The sequence below is a fragment of the Aptenodytes patagonicus genome, chromosome 1, assembly GCF_965638725.1.
Source record: "Aptenodytes patagonicus chromosome 1, bAptPat1.pri.cur, whole genome shotgun sequence".
Lineage (NCBI taxonomy): Eukaryota > Metazoa > Chordata > Aves > Sphenisciformes > Spheniscidae > Aptenodytes > Aptenodytes patagonicus.
In genome coordinates this window covers 204,649,245-204,664,421 of record NC_134949.1, presented here as the reverse complement: position 1 = coordinate 204,664,421, position 15,177 = coordinate 204,649,245, and the positions used below count along the sequence as shown (strand labels likewise).

General features: G+C 50.0%; 1 protein-coding gene across 1 annotated transcript; it reads left to right on the top strand.

Annotated features, from left to right (window-relative positions):
- Positions 1-4,486: 4,486 nt before the first annotated feature.
- On the top strand, positions 4,487-6,645 carry RASL11A (RAS like family 11 member A). The gene is made up of 4 exons (XM_076364030.1): positions 4,487-4,658; positions 4,756-4,812; positions 4,889-4,968; positions 5,172-6,645. The coding sequence occupies exons 1-4, from the start codon at positions 4,538-4,540 to the stop codon at positions 5,622-5,624; spliced, it is 711 nt and encodes a 236-aa protein (XP_076220145.1). The 5' UTR covers positions 4,487-4,537; the 3' UTR covers positions 5,625-6,645.
- Positions 6,646-15,177: the final 8,532 nt, after the last annotated feature.

Sequence of the window (15,177 nt, the reverse complement as noted above, 5' to 3'; positions counted from 1 at the left end):
CATTCCACAATGCTTTGAATTGTGGAGAACTATTGTGAAATCTGCAAAGCTGTAGATTTCCCATATAATTGGACACACCTTGAGCCAGCAGAATTCAGGAATCCCTAGTTTAAAAGCCAGTTTTGCAGAAGTTCAGTGTTACGTGTTAGCTGTCTTCAAGTCCCCATCTAGCACAGAGACTTCATTATTCCAGAGCTGGTGGACAGGCTGTCCCTGTACAACATGCAGAGAGTGAAGTGCTTATGGATTAGCACAAGCCGTTGCACTTCAGTGTAGTGCTTTGTCTCCATTCCACAAAGCCTAATTAGGAGGTGGGGGCTGAGCTGTCTCCTCCATACCAAGTTTTACTGCCTTGAACCATTGCAGCTGATTCCCTGCCAAAGGCCCTGCCAGAATCCCCAGTCTTCTCTTAGAGAAGAAGCAAGGAAGCCTTCTCCTGAGCTGTCAGCTTCATCTTTTTTAGCGTGTCGGTGACACCGAGATCTGAGGCTTCCTCAGTATTAGTGCCGATACTGTGTGTGGCCAGGAAGGGTCAATGAAAGGGCTGGGGAGGAGGAGCCATGCCTGTGCAAAGGGGCTGCAGGCTGAGGACCCCGGGAGGGAGCAGGTGAAGCGTGCATGCCTGAGGGGGGCGAGGGATGAGCAGACACCTCCAGCTCCATTCCTGGGTGGGGGGGAGGGGAGGCAGGTAAGTAGCTGCCACAAGGATGTACAAACAATTCATTCTTTTATAATCTTCCCGTTGTATGTATCAGATAGGGGAAACAGTCCTGATGTTCACTCCCTTGTCCTTCTCAGTGCAGTCCTGGACTTGGCATGTTCGTGGCCCTTGGGATCAAAAGGACGGCTGGCATCCCAGACACATGCTGTGCTGGGGTGTCCCGACTGGTCCAGAGGATGCCAAGAGCTGTGCATACAACTGCCAGAGAATGTGATCCTTCCTATCCCAGCACAGGCAGACAGGCTCCCTCCGCCCTTGCAAGGTGCAGTGGGTTCTGTAATTCAGGGTGTGTGGTGAAAAGACGTGGTTAAACTGGGCTTATCACTGTCTGGGTAGTACCTCATGACTCAGGGGTGTGGGTAGTGTCTCCCACAGTGCAGGGGGCATCCTACTGCTGCAAACAGTCTCCTTGCATGGGAAGAAGGTACCAGCAACCCCTATGATTCTGAGGGTGGTGGTATGGAAGACACAGATGATAAGCATTTCACGTCCATGCATCTACCTCAGTGGATTTACTACCAAGGTCTATAGAAGAATCGAGTTGTAGCTGCTGGGATTTACATAGTCACAACCATGCTGGCTCAAGTGTTGGGGTAGGAATGTGGCTCCCAGCAGCAGTGCCCGTACAGCTGAAGAACCCAGAAAATACAAAGCTCTGGTTGAGGTTGCTGATTTCATTTTTCACTATTTGGAGAAAGAGGCTTCGGGTGATGGCCCCTGGGCCCTCAGTCACCTTTTTGTCCATGCCCACTCCAAACTGTTTAGCCATTGACCAGCAGGAGTTGGGGAGTATAAGGAACAGTTGCAGTCTTGAACATGGGCTCGTGTTCCTGAAAGCTCATAGTAGAGTGGTGAAGCCATGCCAGCTCACAGCAAAGGTTCTCACCAGTGCTTCTCCACATGGAAAAGCTTTGTGCCTGCTGCTCCTTGTCTCACGTGATCCTGCCAATCTTAAGCCCAGAACTTCTAGCTGACTCCACAACGTCAGCAAAGGTGCCCAGGAGAACACTCTGCATTTTGTTTCTTAGAAAAGAAGAGAGCTCCAGTGGCTCTCAGGATGTCCTCTCTGCCGCAGCCACAGGAGTAAGCTGCCTACTCCCTCCCCCAAAAGTACCTGCTGTTGAATGTTACCAGAGCTCGGAATAGGGAGGTGGGTCAGGCAGCACTATGGTGTCCCTGGGATTCCATGTGAGTAGGACTGAGTGATGTTGCTGTGTGAGAGGGGATAGCGATAGACTATAGGGATGGTGGCATGGGCCACCTGCATGGGATGGGTGAAAGTACAGCCTCGTGCTTCCAAGTAGGACCTCCAGCCGAGAAAGGAAAGGCTCCTTGGAACAGCTTTGAGGCCCGTACATCCCAGGGATCACTTGGCCCACAGAACGGGGACAGCTAATCTGAGCCCCCACATGTGAGGAATCTGAGCCCTGAAATGCTCCTGTTGCACCAGAGTAGGTGTTGATGGAGAGACAGCCCATTGCTCCCTGGAAATGAGTTCCTTTACGGCATTCCTACCTGGGTTTACGCACTGTCATCCCTGCTCATGACCATCACTGTTTGCCCTTTGGGGGTGCTCTCAGCAGCAGGCAAGGCTGCATGAGCTCTCCCCCCCCAGAAACAGGGGGAGCCCCTCAGGTTTTGGGGATGGTGGTGGTTTAATACTACTGCTTTCATAGCTCAGCACCTAGCAATCATCTGCCTGGAACATACTCATTTCAAGGGCATGCATGCTGAATGTACTCTGATAGCTCTTTTGTAAAGAAATGTATAAAAATAGCCTGTGTTGGCACTGTGTGTGAGGCCAAAGACAAGTGGTGGTGCATGACAATGGGAGCAGATGACAATAGCATGAACCTCTGGAAACCAAAAGCTTTTAGTGATACAAGAGATATCTTGTTTACAAAAAGAAAAGGGCTCACTGGCATGATGGGAAATGAAGTAGAAATTTTAGAGGCAATCTGTTTTTGAGGTTAAAAGTGGCCGTGATTGTTACCGTGGGGATTCTTGGGCACTAGAGTAACACAAATAATAAACAGCACTTCTTCCACCTTGCTTTTCTGCAGGCACTACTTTAACTGATGTTAATTAGCGTGGTCTTAACTACTGTGAAGTCTGTGTAACCCTTCAGCATAGAGCAGTGTGGACATCAGGTAGAACATTTCTGGGGCACCAGGGGAGAATCTTTAAACGGGGCAGGACATTGCTCTGGGGAGATGGCCGGTCCTCTGTCTGCTGCGGGGTGCAGAGCCTGAGCTGTGCCTCCACTCCCCACGTGAACTCTGTGCCCATGGGAAGTGGGGAGCAGTTCCTCCCCATCCTTGTCCCCACGGTACCGAGGGTTGACTTTCCTCAGGAACACCTTAGCTCTGGTAGAGCAGAGCTGGCAGTGTTACTCTTGGGCCCTTGTTCTGAGTTTTCAAGTCACTGGAGGGACTGGGGCTGAAAAAGAAGCACGTACCAGACAGGGTACCTGGACTCTTGCCTGGATGTAGGGAGAAAGTAAGAGGGAAAACAAGAGGAAAGTGAGGAAAAACATGACCTGTTGTCATTGCGTGCATCTTCTGAGAGCTGTATCGAAGGGGAGGGGGAAGGTGAATGAGAGCAGCACCACTGCACAGCCCTGCTACTGCTGAGGTTCAGCTCAGCTGCCTGCGTGCGGGCATCCGGGGCCACCTGGGGTGCCCTTGGGCATCAGCCCCGCAGCCGGGGCCCAGCAGCTCCCACGGTGGCTCCGTCCCCCTGTGATGCCGGGCTGTGAGAGCACAGATCCATCCTGCTCCTTTCAGGTATCAACCTGCTGGCCTCCTCCATGTTGTTTCCTGCTGCATTGTGTTATCTCCCTGATAATATAAAAATAAAGCAGCCCCTGAATTGATTATTTATCTTGTAAACACACGCTTGCAAAGTAGTGTGCTGCAGAAGCAGTTTTGCAGGAGCCAGGGCAACGGTTTGCAGAGACTGAAGCATCCATACAGCTGTTTGCAGGTTTGAGGCTCATTTAACAGCAGCCTGTGGTGGAGTGCCTTTCTTCTCCGAAGTTTTCTCCCACTTTAAAAACCTGAAGGGCCTAGTCCAGACCTCAAGGCCCCGTGGACTGCTTTGGTTTCAGGACTGGCTGTTGCTTCATCCACGAGCCGGGATTTCAACACTGGCCGTGGAGGAATGTATCCAGGTGTGGGAAACAAAATAGTCCGAGATAAAAGGATAAATCATTTCCCTTCTTCTGTGCCTGGAGTCCCTTGCTGCAGGGAGGGCGGGTAAAGCAGGAGCCCGTTGCAGTGGTTGGGGCTGGTGTGGAGGTGTACCCTCCCAAACACAGGGAGACTTGTGCTGATGTCTGCCTGCCTCGGGCGAGGGTGGTGCACGGCAGGGTGCTGCGGTGCCTGCCCCCAAACCCGGGCCGCAGGTCACGCCGCCTGCCCGGGCTGTCCTCCACCCCCCTGGCACCTGCGCCCACGGGGGGCCACCCCACGCCCTGGGGATGGGAAAGGTGGGGAGGAAGTGGCAGGGGTACCACCAGGGTGGGCAGCGGGGGGGGTGTGGGGTACAACTGGGGCAGCCAGGGGGCACAGCCGGGGGGGCACACGGCCGCGGGGGGGCCGCTGGGCGGCCGCTGGGCGGTGCGGCCGGGCCGGGGGCGGTACAGCCAATGGGCGCCCCGCGCTGTGCGCACGCTGCGGGGCGGCCCCGCGCAAGGCGCTGCCGGCGGAGCCTTTAAAAGCCGCCGGCGGCCGCCCGCGCCGGGCGCTGCGAGCCGAGCCGAGCCGAGCCGAGCCGAGCCGAGCCGAGCCATCCGGCCGCCGGGCCGCGCCTCCCATGCGCCTGCCGAGCATGTCCCAGCCCTTCCTGCTGGCGCCCATCGCCGAGTGCGCCCCGGGGCCTCCCGGCGCCCAGCTCCGCCTGGCGGTGCTGGGCGCCCGCGGCGTCGGCAAGAGCGGTGAGTGCGGGGGGGGGGAGACGCGGGGCTGTCCGTCTCCCCTTTCCCTGTCCGACCGTCCGTCCGTCTCCCCTAACGCGACCGCTCTGTGTTTCAGCCATGATCGTGCGGTTCCTGACGAAGCGGTTCATCGGGGACTACGAGCCCAACACAGGTGAGGCGGCGGGCGGCGGGGCGCGGTGGGGACCCCCGCGGCCGCGGCTTGTGCCTGACGGCTCTCTGCTCCCCAGGCAACCTCTACTCCAGGCTGGTCCATCTGGACGGGGACCACGTTGCCGTGCAGATCCAAGACACGCCGGGGTGCATCCAGGTACGGAGATGCTTCGGATCGATCGGTTCTTCTCTGCCACCTAAAGGCTCAGCTTTTGAGCCCCAGTTTCATACAAGGCCTGGCTCAGTTTTCTGAGACAGAGCTCAGGCTTCCATTTGGACCTGTTTAACGGTGCTATCTATGGTACAGGCTTTATACTTTCACGACCCAATGCCAAATATGTGCTCTCTGTCGTACCGCAGATGCAGGAAGACTGCGTGCAGGTGCTGGACTCCCTGTCCAGGTGCGTGAAGTGGGCAGAGGGCTTCCTCCTGGTCTACTCCATCACAGACTACAGCAGCTACCAGTCAGTCCGACCTCTCTACCAGCACATACGCAAGGTCCACCCAGATGCCAGGACTCCCATCATTATCGTGGGGAACAAAGCAGACCTCCTCCACGCCAGGCAAGTACAGGCGAAAGAGGGACCACAGCTGGCAAATGAACTGGGCAGCCTGTTCTTGGAAATCTCCACGAGTGACGACTCCCAAGGCGTCTGTGATGTTTTCCATTACCTTTGCAAGGAGGTCAGCAAACTACAGCACGCTGGCAGCACGGACAGGAGGCGGTCGTCCATCATCCCTCGGCCCAAATCTCCCAACATGCAAGATCTAAAGAGACGTTTCAAACAGGCTTTATCTTCCAAAGTCAAATGAACCCCCCAATGAGATCCTGCGTGACTCAACAGACTTTGTTTTTGTAAACTAGTTAACAAAAATCTTTATTTTTGTACTAATGCCAGCAGTATGGAAGTAAGTATGTCGAAGCTCGTGATTTCCTTGCCGTTCTCTCTTGTTTGACTGGTTGGGTTATTTTTACAAAAAAAAAAAAAAAATGCTGCATAGCAACTAAATAGTGGTAGTTGGAGAAAGGGATTTTTGCCAGGAGACTTTGATTCCATTTCTGTTTTGGGCTGGGATTTGCTGTTTTATGCTGCTCAAATGACTTTTTTGGGGCCTCCGTTTCCTGTTTGTAAAATGGGAGTGATGATGATATGATACTCACCTGCCTTTATAAAATGCTTGGAAAGCCTTTGATGGAAAGCTTTATATGGAGAGGGAAAAAAAAGCTCTATTAAACATGAAAATATAAAACTATCTGTAAGAATTCTGATTATGATAGGATCTCTGTTCTCCCTCAAAGATTGCTGTTTTGCTTGCACCTGTAATCACCTGAGTGATGATAAGCTGTTAGGAATGAGTTCCAATTTCTGATGTGCTGCACCACTTGCTTTAGAGATCTATCCCACAGAATTAATCTTTCAGGCCCCAAGCATTTAACAGGAGGGCTGAGTTTCTCCTACAGATTACCGTGGGACAAAGCGCTGAGCAATCCGCAGCAGAGGAGCGTGTGGGATGGTTGTTGCTTTCCCTGAAGACGTGTGGTAGGAAGGACTGATGCGTAGGTTCCCTTAACAGAAAATAGCTACACTTAAAAAGAATCACATCTTTATCTTCCGCAGGGCAATTTTGTAGCCATTGGAAACAGGTTAGACTTCTCACTCTTACTTCACATAAGCTCTACACCATACTAGAATGGTTTTTACTAACTGCTGGATGTCTAAGCACGGAACGTGGGTTTTGCACTTCAAATATGCCTCTGAAGTATGTGCATTGTGTTGGTTAAAAAAAATAAAGCTCTGCTCCATGCTGAGTAGAAAGTGTGGAAGTGGAGTAATCTGTACAGAGGGAAACTTGCTGTTCCTGCTCACGCACAACTCCAATAAGATAGGTTTTCTTATTATTTTATTTTCATAGGTTAAGTCCAAAGACCCTTTTCTTCTTGCCTTTGTTAGGAAAGGCAGGTAACTGCTGCAGAAGTCCCTTGTAGTTAGTGGGCAGTATCTGTTGTTTCTGACCCCTGGGACTTGAAACTTTCTGGGACACCTCCCCTCCTGATCTGCAGATGAAAGTCTTCACGATGGTGGCAATCGAGGGAAGGGTGACTGAGCAAGATGATGCTCTGCAAGGAAGCACCAGAGGCCCATTTTAGCACTGGGTAGGGGTGTGGGATGCCAGCAGCACTATTCCCCATCCAGGGCCATGCGCACAACATCAGTCCAGGCACGTTACCTGTATATCTCCTCTCTGAAGGCCCAGTGCTGCCCTACCAAAGGGAGCGGGAGAGCTGAAGGGAGGCAGCTCCAGACCTGCAGGACCAGACTGAAACTGGGACTGCAAACTGGGTCCAAAACTCTTGAATTAATGGAAGTGCAAAAGCACGGTGACAGCCTGGACAAATAGAAGTACTGTTTAAAACACATTTTAAATATTTCTTCACTGAGAGTTGCTCTACCAGACCCAGGACACTGGGCTGGGGACTCAAGGCGAGCAGGGGGACGGGGTTGATGAGCATGAGCACATCCCTGGCAGACTCGAACTCACCACACAGGCCACGCATCCATGGGGAAATTTGGAGGGGAATTTGAAAAATCACAAGTGGGATATTTATGCAGCATTTCACATTCCTGAATCAGGGATAACATTGTTTCCAAGAGAAATTACCACTATGATACGGTTTTGGTAATTCTTTAAACTGTAGCTTTTGTCTTTGGAAATGACAAAGCTTGATTTCCTACTCACGCATCCAGTACAGATTTTCACTGAGCAAGTTGCTAAAGGTATCCAGTTCATACATGGGCACAAAATACGCTAAAAGGGCAGGTAACCTGTACTGGACCTCTCTGCATCTCACCATGGTCATCAAAGGCCATTGGTGAAGAAAACCAGTAGGCACCAACCTCTGGTTGCCTCCCGCTGCCCCCCTGTGAGCCTTTAGAAGCCACTGGCAGCTGTCCTGGCTGTATGGTGGTACAGGGGGAGAGTTTGGGCAGGAGGCTGCCAGGCACACGAGGGGGAGAGATGGGCAGGAGGGCAATTCTGATTTCTCTCCTATGGGGAGAACCTAAAGAGATGCCCCTCGTTATGTAGGCACCCACATTCAGGTGGAGGTGCAAACCCTCCCATCCCATCCCCTCCCCACACTGTTAGGCTGGCTCAGCCGCATGCTGGGAGCGGGATGAGGCCCCTCGGGGATGTAATGGGGAATCTCACTGGCTAAAGCATACCCATGGCAGGGAGGGAGGGCTGCTCCGACCTGCCTCCAGTGTAAGGCAGCAGCTGAGCTGGGGCATTCTGGATAACACTTTCGGGTACAGATACATAAATTAGGCATTTAACCTGTTTGCCAGAATTTGCCCTGGCTGGCACAGATTTACCTTCAGCCAGAAGGTGCCCTGGCATTTTCTTCAGTCCTGGGCGAGCAGACAAAGAGGGGCACACTGGGGCAGGGAGGGAAAGCCATCTCTCAAGTGCTAGCAGAGGAACCCCAAAGCCTTGTTTCTCTTGGACCACGGCCACTTGCACCCTCCCTACCAAATACTTGCCATCACCGGTCTCTAAGCCTTTCACCCGGAGGCCAGGGTGGCTTCAGGAAGGTAAGTGGAGCACAGCCCGGCCTTTCTCCTTGATCAGAGGAAAATATGCGTCTGCCTCCTTCCTCCCACCACCTCTGCTATGAAACAGAATCACAGCAATTTCCCCTGACAAGACGGATGAGTAGGTTTTCAGAAGCAGGGACGTGTGCGGCATCATGCACTATTATGGCTGCTACTACATCAGCATCTCCCTCCTGTTGGGCCATTTTGTCTAGTTATCTCCCAGCACTGAAATCATCTGGTAATGCTTTAAGACTTCATGAATTTTAAAATAGCTGCTGCCATCAACCTGTTCCATGTGCTTCAGTTCAGGAGCCGCAGATCCCTAGACAAAGATAGGGATATGTTCTTCAAAAGGCTTTATGGATGTCCCCTTGCTTTCTGCCCTGCTCGAGCAGCCTGGACCCAGGCTGCTTCCTTGCTGCCTCCTGGCAGCGCGCAGGCTATCAGCACATACAATGGTCACTGCCACAGGTCCATGCTGTATTTCTGTGGTTTGTTCGGATGAAGGACTGTGGACAAGATGGACTGCGGACAAGAAGGACCACGTTCACATCATGTGTAAGAGCTGGGTTCCATCTTCAGACAGGGAGCAAAAGTGGTCGAGGCTTGGATGGACAGATGACTAGAAACAAATCTGCACCCCACGCCTGGACCTCCTATAAAACAATTTTAGTCCTGTGGGACTTCAATAGCTTTTGGTGAGGCTGCTGTTTATTTAGGAAGGTCTGAATAGGTTCAGAATAAAATCCTTTAGGGAAAGCTGACCTTTTGCAGCAGTTGTTGCACTTGGCACGTAATGGTTGGCTATTCACACCAGTAAGACAACAGGATCTCTTCAGATGCTCCTAAAGCCAGGATCCAAAGCCAGTTGTCCTTCTAGGAGCAATATCTCCTGGGGTGACGCTGTCACTGCATCACTCACCGAGGTACCATGCAATCCTCCAAAAAGCTGTCTTCCTGAGAAACCTTCAGAGTTACGTCCCTGAAAAGCTTCTTATGAGTTAGAGCATGGCTCACAAAACAGCAGCTCAGCTTGGATTTTGGGTAATTAGCGACAATTCAGACTTCCAGAAAACCCCATTGATTCTCAGACTTGCTCTTCCACTGCTCTCCTCTTTCCGCCTATGTAAAAAGAAGGAGAAAGCAATGCCTTTTTACTGAAAACGGTTTTCAGATAACTGATTTATGAGGTTTTCTTACTACATTCATTGCTTGATGCTCTTGACTGAAAGAAGCATAAATATGTACTGTGACTTGTTATGCCAGTGTACGTTGTGGAGCATAACCAGTTATATCCTATCTTCCCACACTACCAAAAGAAAAACTAGGATACAGAAATTGAGCATCCATTTCACTAGCCTATGATACTCGATTTACAACTAAAAAGCTATGTAGTAAAGTTTGCATAATGACTGTAGAGCTCCATAGATGTCACAGCTGCGGTTTTTAAAAAGGCACTTGGTTGTTTACTATCCATGCTTTCCTTCCTGGACTGAAAATAACCATCCATAGGAGAAATCCTCACCCAGAGGCCCTCATGGTGTGAGCTGCTGTGTATAGGTGGCTGCTTTAGCCCCATGTCTCATCCTCTGGGCTTTGCTCGATAAGTGTTTAGACAAAGGCATCTGCCCATGTGCCTGAGCTTGCACAGTCACAGTTCAGTGAACTGTATTTTGCTTTTGATCTGTGCACAATATTGCCATTAAAATGTATCTGTCCAGGAAATTGCGCAAGGTTATTTAATAGTCAACCTGCATTACTGGGAAGTGGTAATTAATTCTTAAAGCTGGAATATTTCTCTTCTAAGGTATTTGGCTCTTTCCCCACTACTAAAAACATCCTCTTCTCAAGTTTCAAATGGTCCCTGTAAACATTTCATAGTAATTTCCCCCCTTGGGATGGTAAGCCAATATCAGCAAATATTGTTTCTGTGTGCAGCTCTGAGAAGAGGGGACTAAACTCTCCTCCGGCTGGGGCAGCGAGGTGAATTACAAACTCTGGTTCTGCAGCCGATACTTCCTTCCACTCCTGCAAACAACTCCCAGCGCAGGCAAAGCGATGCTCCTGCTGTCTGGGGCTCACAGCCCTGAACCCTTCCAGGAGCCTTTGAGAACACGGTTTGATCTGAACCATGCTCAGCAAGCAGACTTCCCACTGATACTGTTTCTTTTGATATTAAGAAGTCTGAAGATCTCTTTAACCCTAAGAGACAGAAGTGGCAGAAGCCCGAGGAGTGCAGAGATCATGGAGAAACCACAGCAACAGCAGCATGGTATTGGCAGCCCCCTAGGATCTGAAGCAGCTAAGGAGGTGTTGCCTACCTGTAACACAACAGCAGGCAATAAATATGGATGCGATTAGGCTGATTTAGGTGAAAATAAATGGGTTGCACTCAGCTACTGGGAAGGAGAAGGCCTGGCTGCCACCCTGTGATGCCCAGTGCCAGTGATGGGGGCAACTGCCCCCCCAGCTCCCAGGAGTTAGCCCTGGGTCCTGCCCAGCAGCTGTGGGGACTCCCCTCACCTGAACTGAGATATCTCAGCAGCTTCTAAGCAAAGCATCTTCTACAGCCCGTGAAGAGAAGGAGGCACATCTGACCATTTTGCTCCTTCACAGGGAGGAACCACCCTGGGTGAAACCCCTGTCTTGGGCAGCCCCACCCCGGTCTGTGCACCCCAGCAATGAGGAGACAAGTCCCTGATCCAGATTTACAGTATTTCATCATTCTTCACCATCTTTGAGCAGCCACATTTCCTCCACCTGCCTCTGAACTGAGTTGGGAAAAAGCTGGCCCGGGCTTTAGGTGTGAAGTAACCACTCCATCAGCACAGGCAGGTGGGACATTTAGAGGATTTTATACCAGAACTATGATTTTTTTTTACCCTTTCTCTCACCCTTTCATGTCTCAGATAACGTATAGAGGCTAAACCAGAGAGCTTTGTTTGGGTTTATTGCATTCTTCAAGGTGCCCAGTATTCCATTCAAGTAGCAATGTCCCTGCAGATTAAGGGTGCTTAAAATACAGTATTGGTCAAGAGGGAGTTTTTCCATCTGTCCAAGTGCTGCTCACATATGGCCTATTAAAAGACCTCCTAATGGACCATTTCGCGGCTGTTGCACAACAAGGCTTTGGCTGTTATTTAGAATGTGCAGATGAGCTACAGCACGTGCTCTGTGCTAGGGGCTCCCCCATCCCTTGGCCACACAACAGGGGGAAAGATGCCGTATAATTTCAAGGAGGGCCTTGAGAAAGCATCGGTGCTTCTGGAATGAGCACAAGCAGGTGCAATTCTGCAGGTGGGTTTGACTCCATTTTCCTTTAAACAGGTAACAGCAAGTGATTTGCTATTAAAGAGGTATATAAAATGTCAGATCTGGAGGTTTATGTAGTTTTCTGGCACATAGCAAATGGATGCAGATGGAGCATGACTTCTGGAGTCCCTTTAGTATTTAAATAGGAAGATACAAACGTAAAAGGTAGTCTGAGTCTCACGTGCCTATCTCATGCCAATGATCTTGGCGTAAAAGAGCCCATATAGAAATAAGGGCTATTGATAGGAGGCAGAGGTCTGTGCTAATTCAGGCTCATACCTTGAGGACAAAATATGCATCTGATTGTTGAGGTGCCTGCTAATTTTAGCTCTGGTTTTGAATAATGGAATAGCATTATTAGTCTGATGTAAAACTATCCGTATTTCTCATGCAAAATTGCTATCTCTGTACTGAAACAGCCTCCTTTGATTTTGCCTAGATACTAAAGAACAGTGGACAATAAATATGTGTGCAATTAGGCTAATTTGAGTGAACAAAGAGATATTGCCTAATATAGCTAAAATTCCAAGAACTCATGCATCAGATGCAATGACTTGTTTTCCCTGGCTTTTGATTGATTCAGGGATTTCTGAGCAAGCTTGCTTAGAAGATGTTATAGTCCATTTGCTTTTGTTAATGAGATGTTCAGATACAAAGCTGGTAAAATATAAGCAAGATCTGAAGCAGAACTGAGTTATTTTAATCTGGGCAATGAGCTGCCTTGCTGCCTGCATCGTCCCCTTGCACAGAAAGGGGAAAACACTGCAGGAGACTGGCATTTTCATGGGTCCCCCTCCACATGGATACAGCAGAGAAGGAGAGGTAAGGAGAGGTCACTTCTGCTCCCCACCACACTGCACAGACACATGCCTCCAAGCTGTACAAAGGAAACTGATAATTATAAAAGCTTCTTACTTACATGGAGGTAACACAGTGGGCTCCACCTTTCACTGCTTGCGCCCTCCCTGGTCTTCAACGTCCTGCTAGCAGGGAGCTGACATGACTTACAGCCATGGAGGAGGCTTCCCCTGGCAATCGACCTTAAGTTTCCACAGCTGTGCCTATGCTGCCAGCTGAAAGAGGGCTGGTGACTAAATCCCAGCCCCAAGGCCCTGTGGACTGATCCATACCTACTCTGCTTAAAACTAATTAGATCTTAGAGGTCTCTTCCAACCTTAATGATTCTATGATTCTATGATTCTAATTGTTGCTAGATTAGCCAGGTCTACAGGAAATAGTATTCAGTTCTGGGTCTCTTCTGGGCCCTCTGGGATACTCAAGTCCCTAATGACAATTTTTCCCTTTTTTTTTCTCCTGCAGTTCAAAATATCCAGAATGATACAAGAGCTGTGTTTGAGCCCATGAGAGTGGCATTTTTATAACGCAAAACAGGCTTTGCGTTGCACGCCACAAGGTGTGGCACAAGGCTTCTGGAGGCATTTTAGGGTGCAATGGCTGATAGGGTCCTGTTAAAGGTCGTGTAGGAGGAACCTAGCACCACCCTGTCCATGCTGTCTTTTGGGGACAACTTGTGGGAATGAGCTGTTCCCAGAGCAGTGTCTGGGCACTGGCTTGGAAGGAGCTGGCTGGGGCCACCCAAGGCAGAGCTAGGCAGTGAGCTGTCAGCTGGAGTGGGTGGTCAGAGGTCCACCACAGAGGTCCACTCCATGATCCTCCTTCAGGCCTCTGAAGAGACAAACCTGTTCACTCCAGTGAAGACCAGGATTCTTCTGTATAGCTCGCCACTAATGTGGAGAGTTTGGCTCCATTGTCTTTGTCATTCCCCTTCATGGAGGTGCAGGCTGGTTTTAGACCTCTCCTAAGCCACCTCTTTGCCAGACTACCCAAACCCACGTCCCTCAGCATCTCCTTGCAGATCATGCGCTCTAGGCCACTGACCATCTTGGCAGCACTCCAGTGGACTTTCTCCAGTTTCTCAATGACTTCTTGAACTGCGAGTCCCAACATGGGACAACATTTCTGGGGCAGCCTCACCAACACTGAGTAGAAAGGGAATAATAAATACCCTCTGACTGCCAGTCACATTGCTCCTAACGTATCTCCAGTATATGGTTTGCCTGATTCGCATTAAATTCTCACTGAAGTCTCATAGTAAAGCCCCAGTCCTTTCCTGCATGGCTGTTATGTAGGCGGTAGGATGCCATCCTACACAAAAGCACAGGGTTTGCACTGCTCCTGTTGAACTCTGAGGGGTTTCTATTGAGCCAGGTCCCAAGTTTCTCAAGGTCCCTCCAGACTGAAGCTCTACCAGCACTGCCAAATGGAGATGGATGTCATTGCTTCTAATCTATTACCATCTGTAAATGCGCTGAAAGTGCCCTCTGTGTCATCAGCCTGGTGACTGATGAAAATACTGAACAATATCAGCTCCTGTGTCATTCCCTGGGGTCTTCTGTTCATTACTGGCTGCCAGATGGCCCACCACAACATTAATTACTATTCTTTGACCTAATGGTCCAGCTAATTTTCAGTCCATCTAACAGTTTGTTCATCCAACTCATGTTTGCTTAGGTTTTTCATGAAAATGCTGCGGGAGACTTTCCAGTTGTCAGAGCTGTCCCTGATCACCATGAGTTTCCGATGATGGACAGCAGCCATGAAATCAAATCAGCACCCTCAGGTAAATCCCATCTGCTCACCTGGATCTGAATACTTACAGCTTCTCTCAGTAGACCCTCATTTATTGCTCCTGCCATTGATTGTCCCTCTCCTTCCAAATCATGCTGGACATGTAAGGTGTGAGAATAGGCTCTGCCAATGAAAACCTATGCAAAAAAGACATTGAATACTTTGGTCTTTTGCTTATCATCTGTCAGTGGGTTGTCTCCCCCATTCATTAATGGAACCACAATTTCTCCAAATTTCCTTTTGCTGCTGACATACGTGTAACATCCTTGCACGTCTGTCTTTGTCCCTAGCCAGTCTAAGCTCCATCTGGGCTTTCTCCTTTCTGATTTCATCCCACAGTGAATGAACAATGTTTGCATGCTCCATTTTGTTGCTTGCCCATGTTTCCAATTGTTGTTCTTTCTTATTTTGCATGTCAGTTAATTGAGAAGACACTTGCTTAGACAAACTCCTGGTCTTTCTGCACAAGGGGATGGTTTGCTCCTGAGCTGTCATTTTCATACCCCCTGGGCCACAGTCACTCTTCTCTGACCTCCCATGCTTTCAGCTGGGCCTAGGGTAGCAGGTCACAAGCATTCCTCCTTGGGATCCCACCTCCAGACTGCAATCCCCCATCCATTTGCACTTTGGGCCCATGGCACCAGCTCAGATCTCACCTCATTTCTGAGAACCACAGGCTTAGCGCTGAGGAGCCCTCCTGCCGTCAGGCATTTCCACAGCTCAGCTCCCTCTCAGCGAGGCTTGTTTTCTCTCCTCCACATCAGCTGTAGAGAAGACAACAAGTAATGTATCTAAGCTGCAGCACAGGG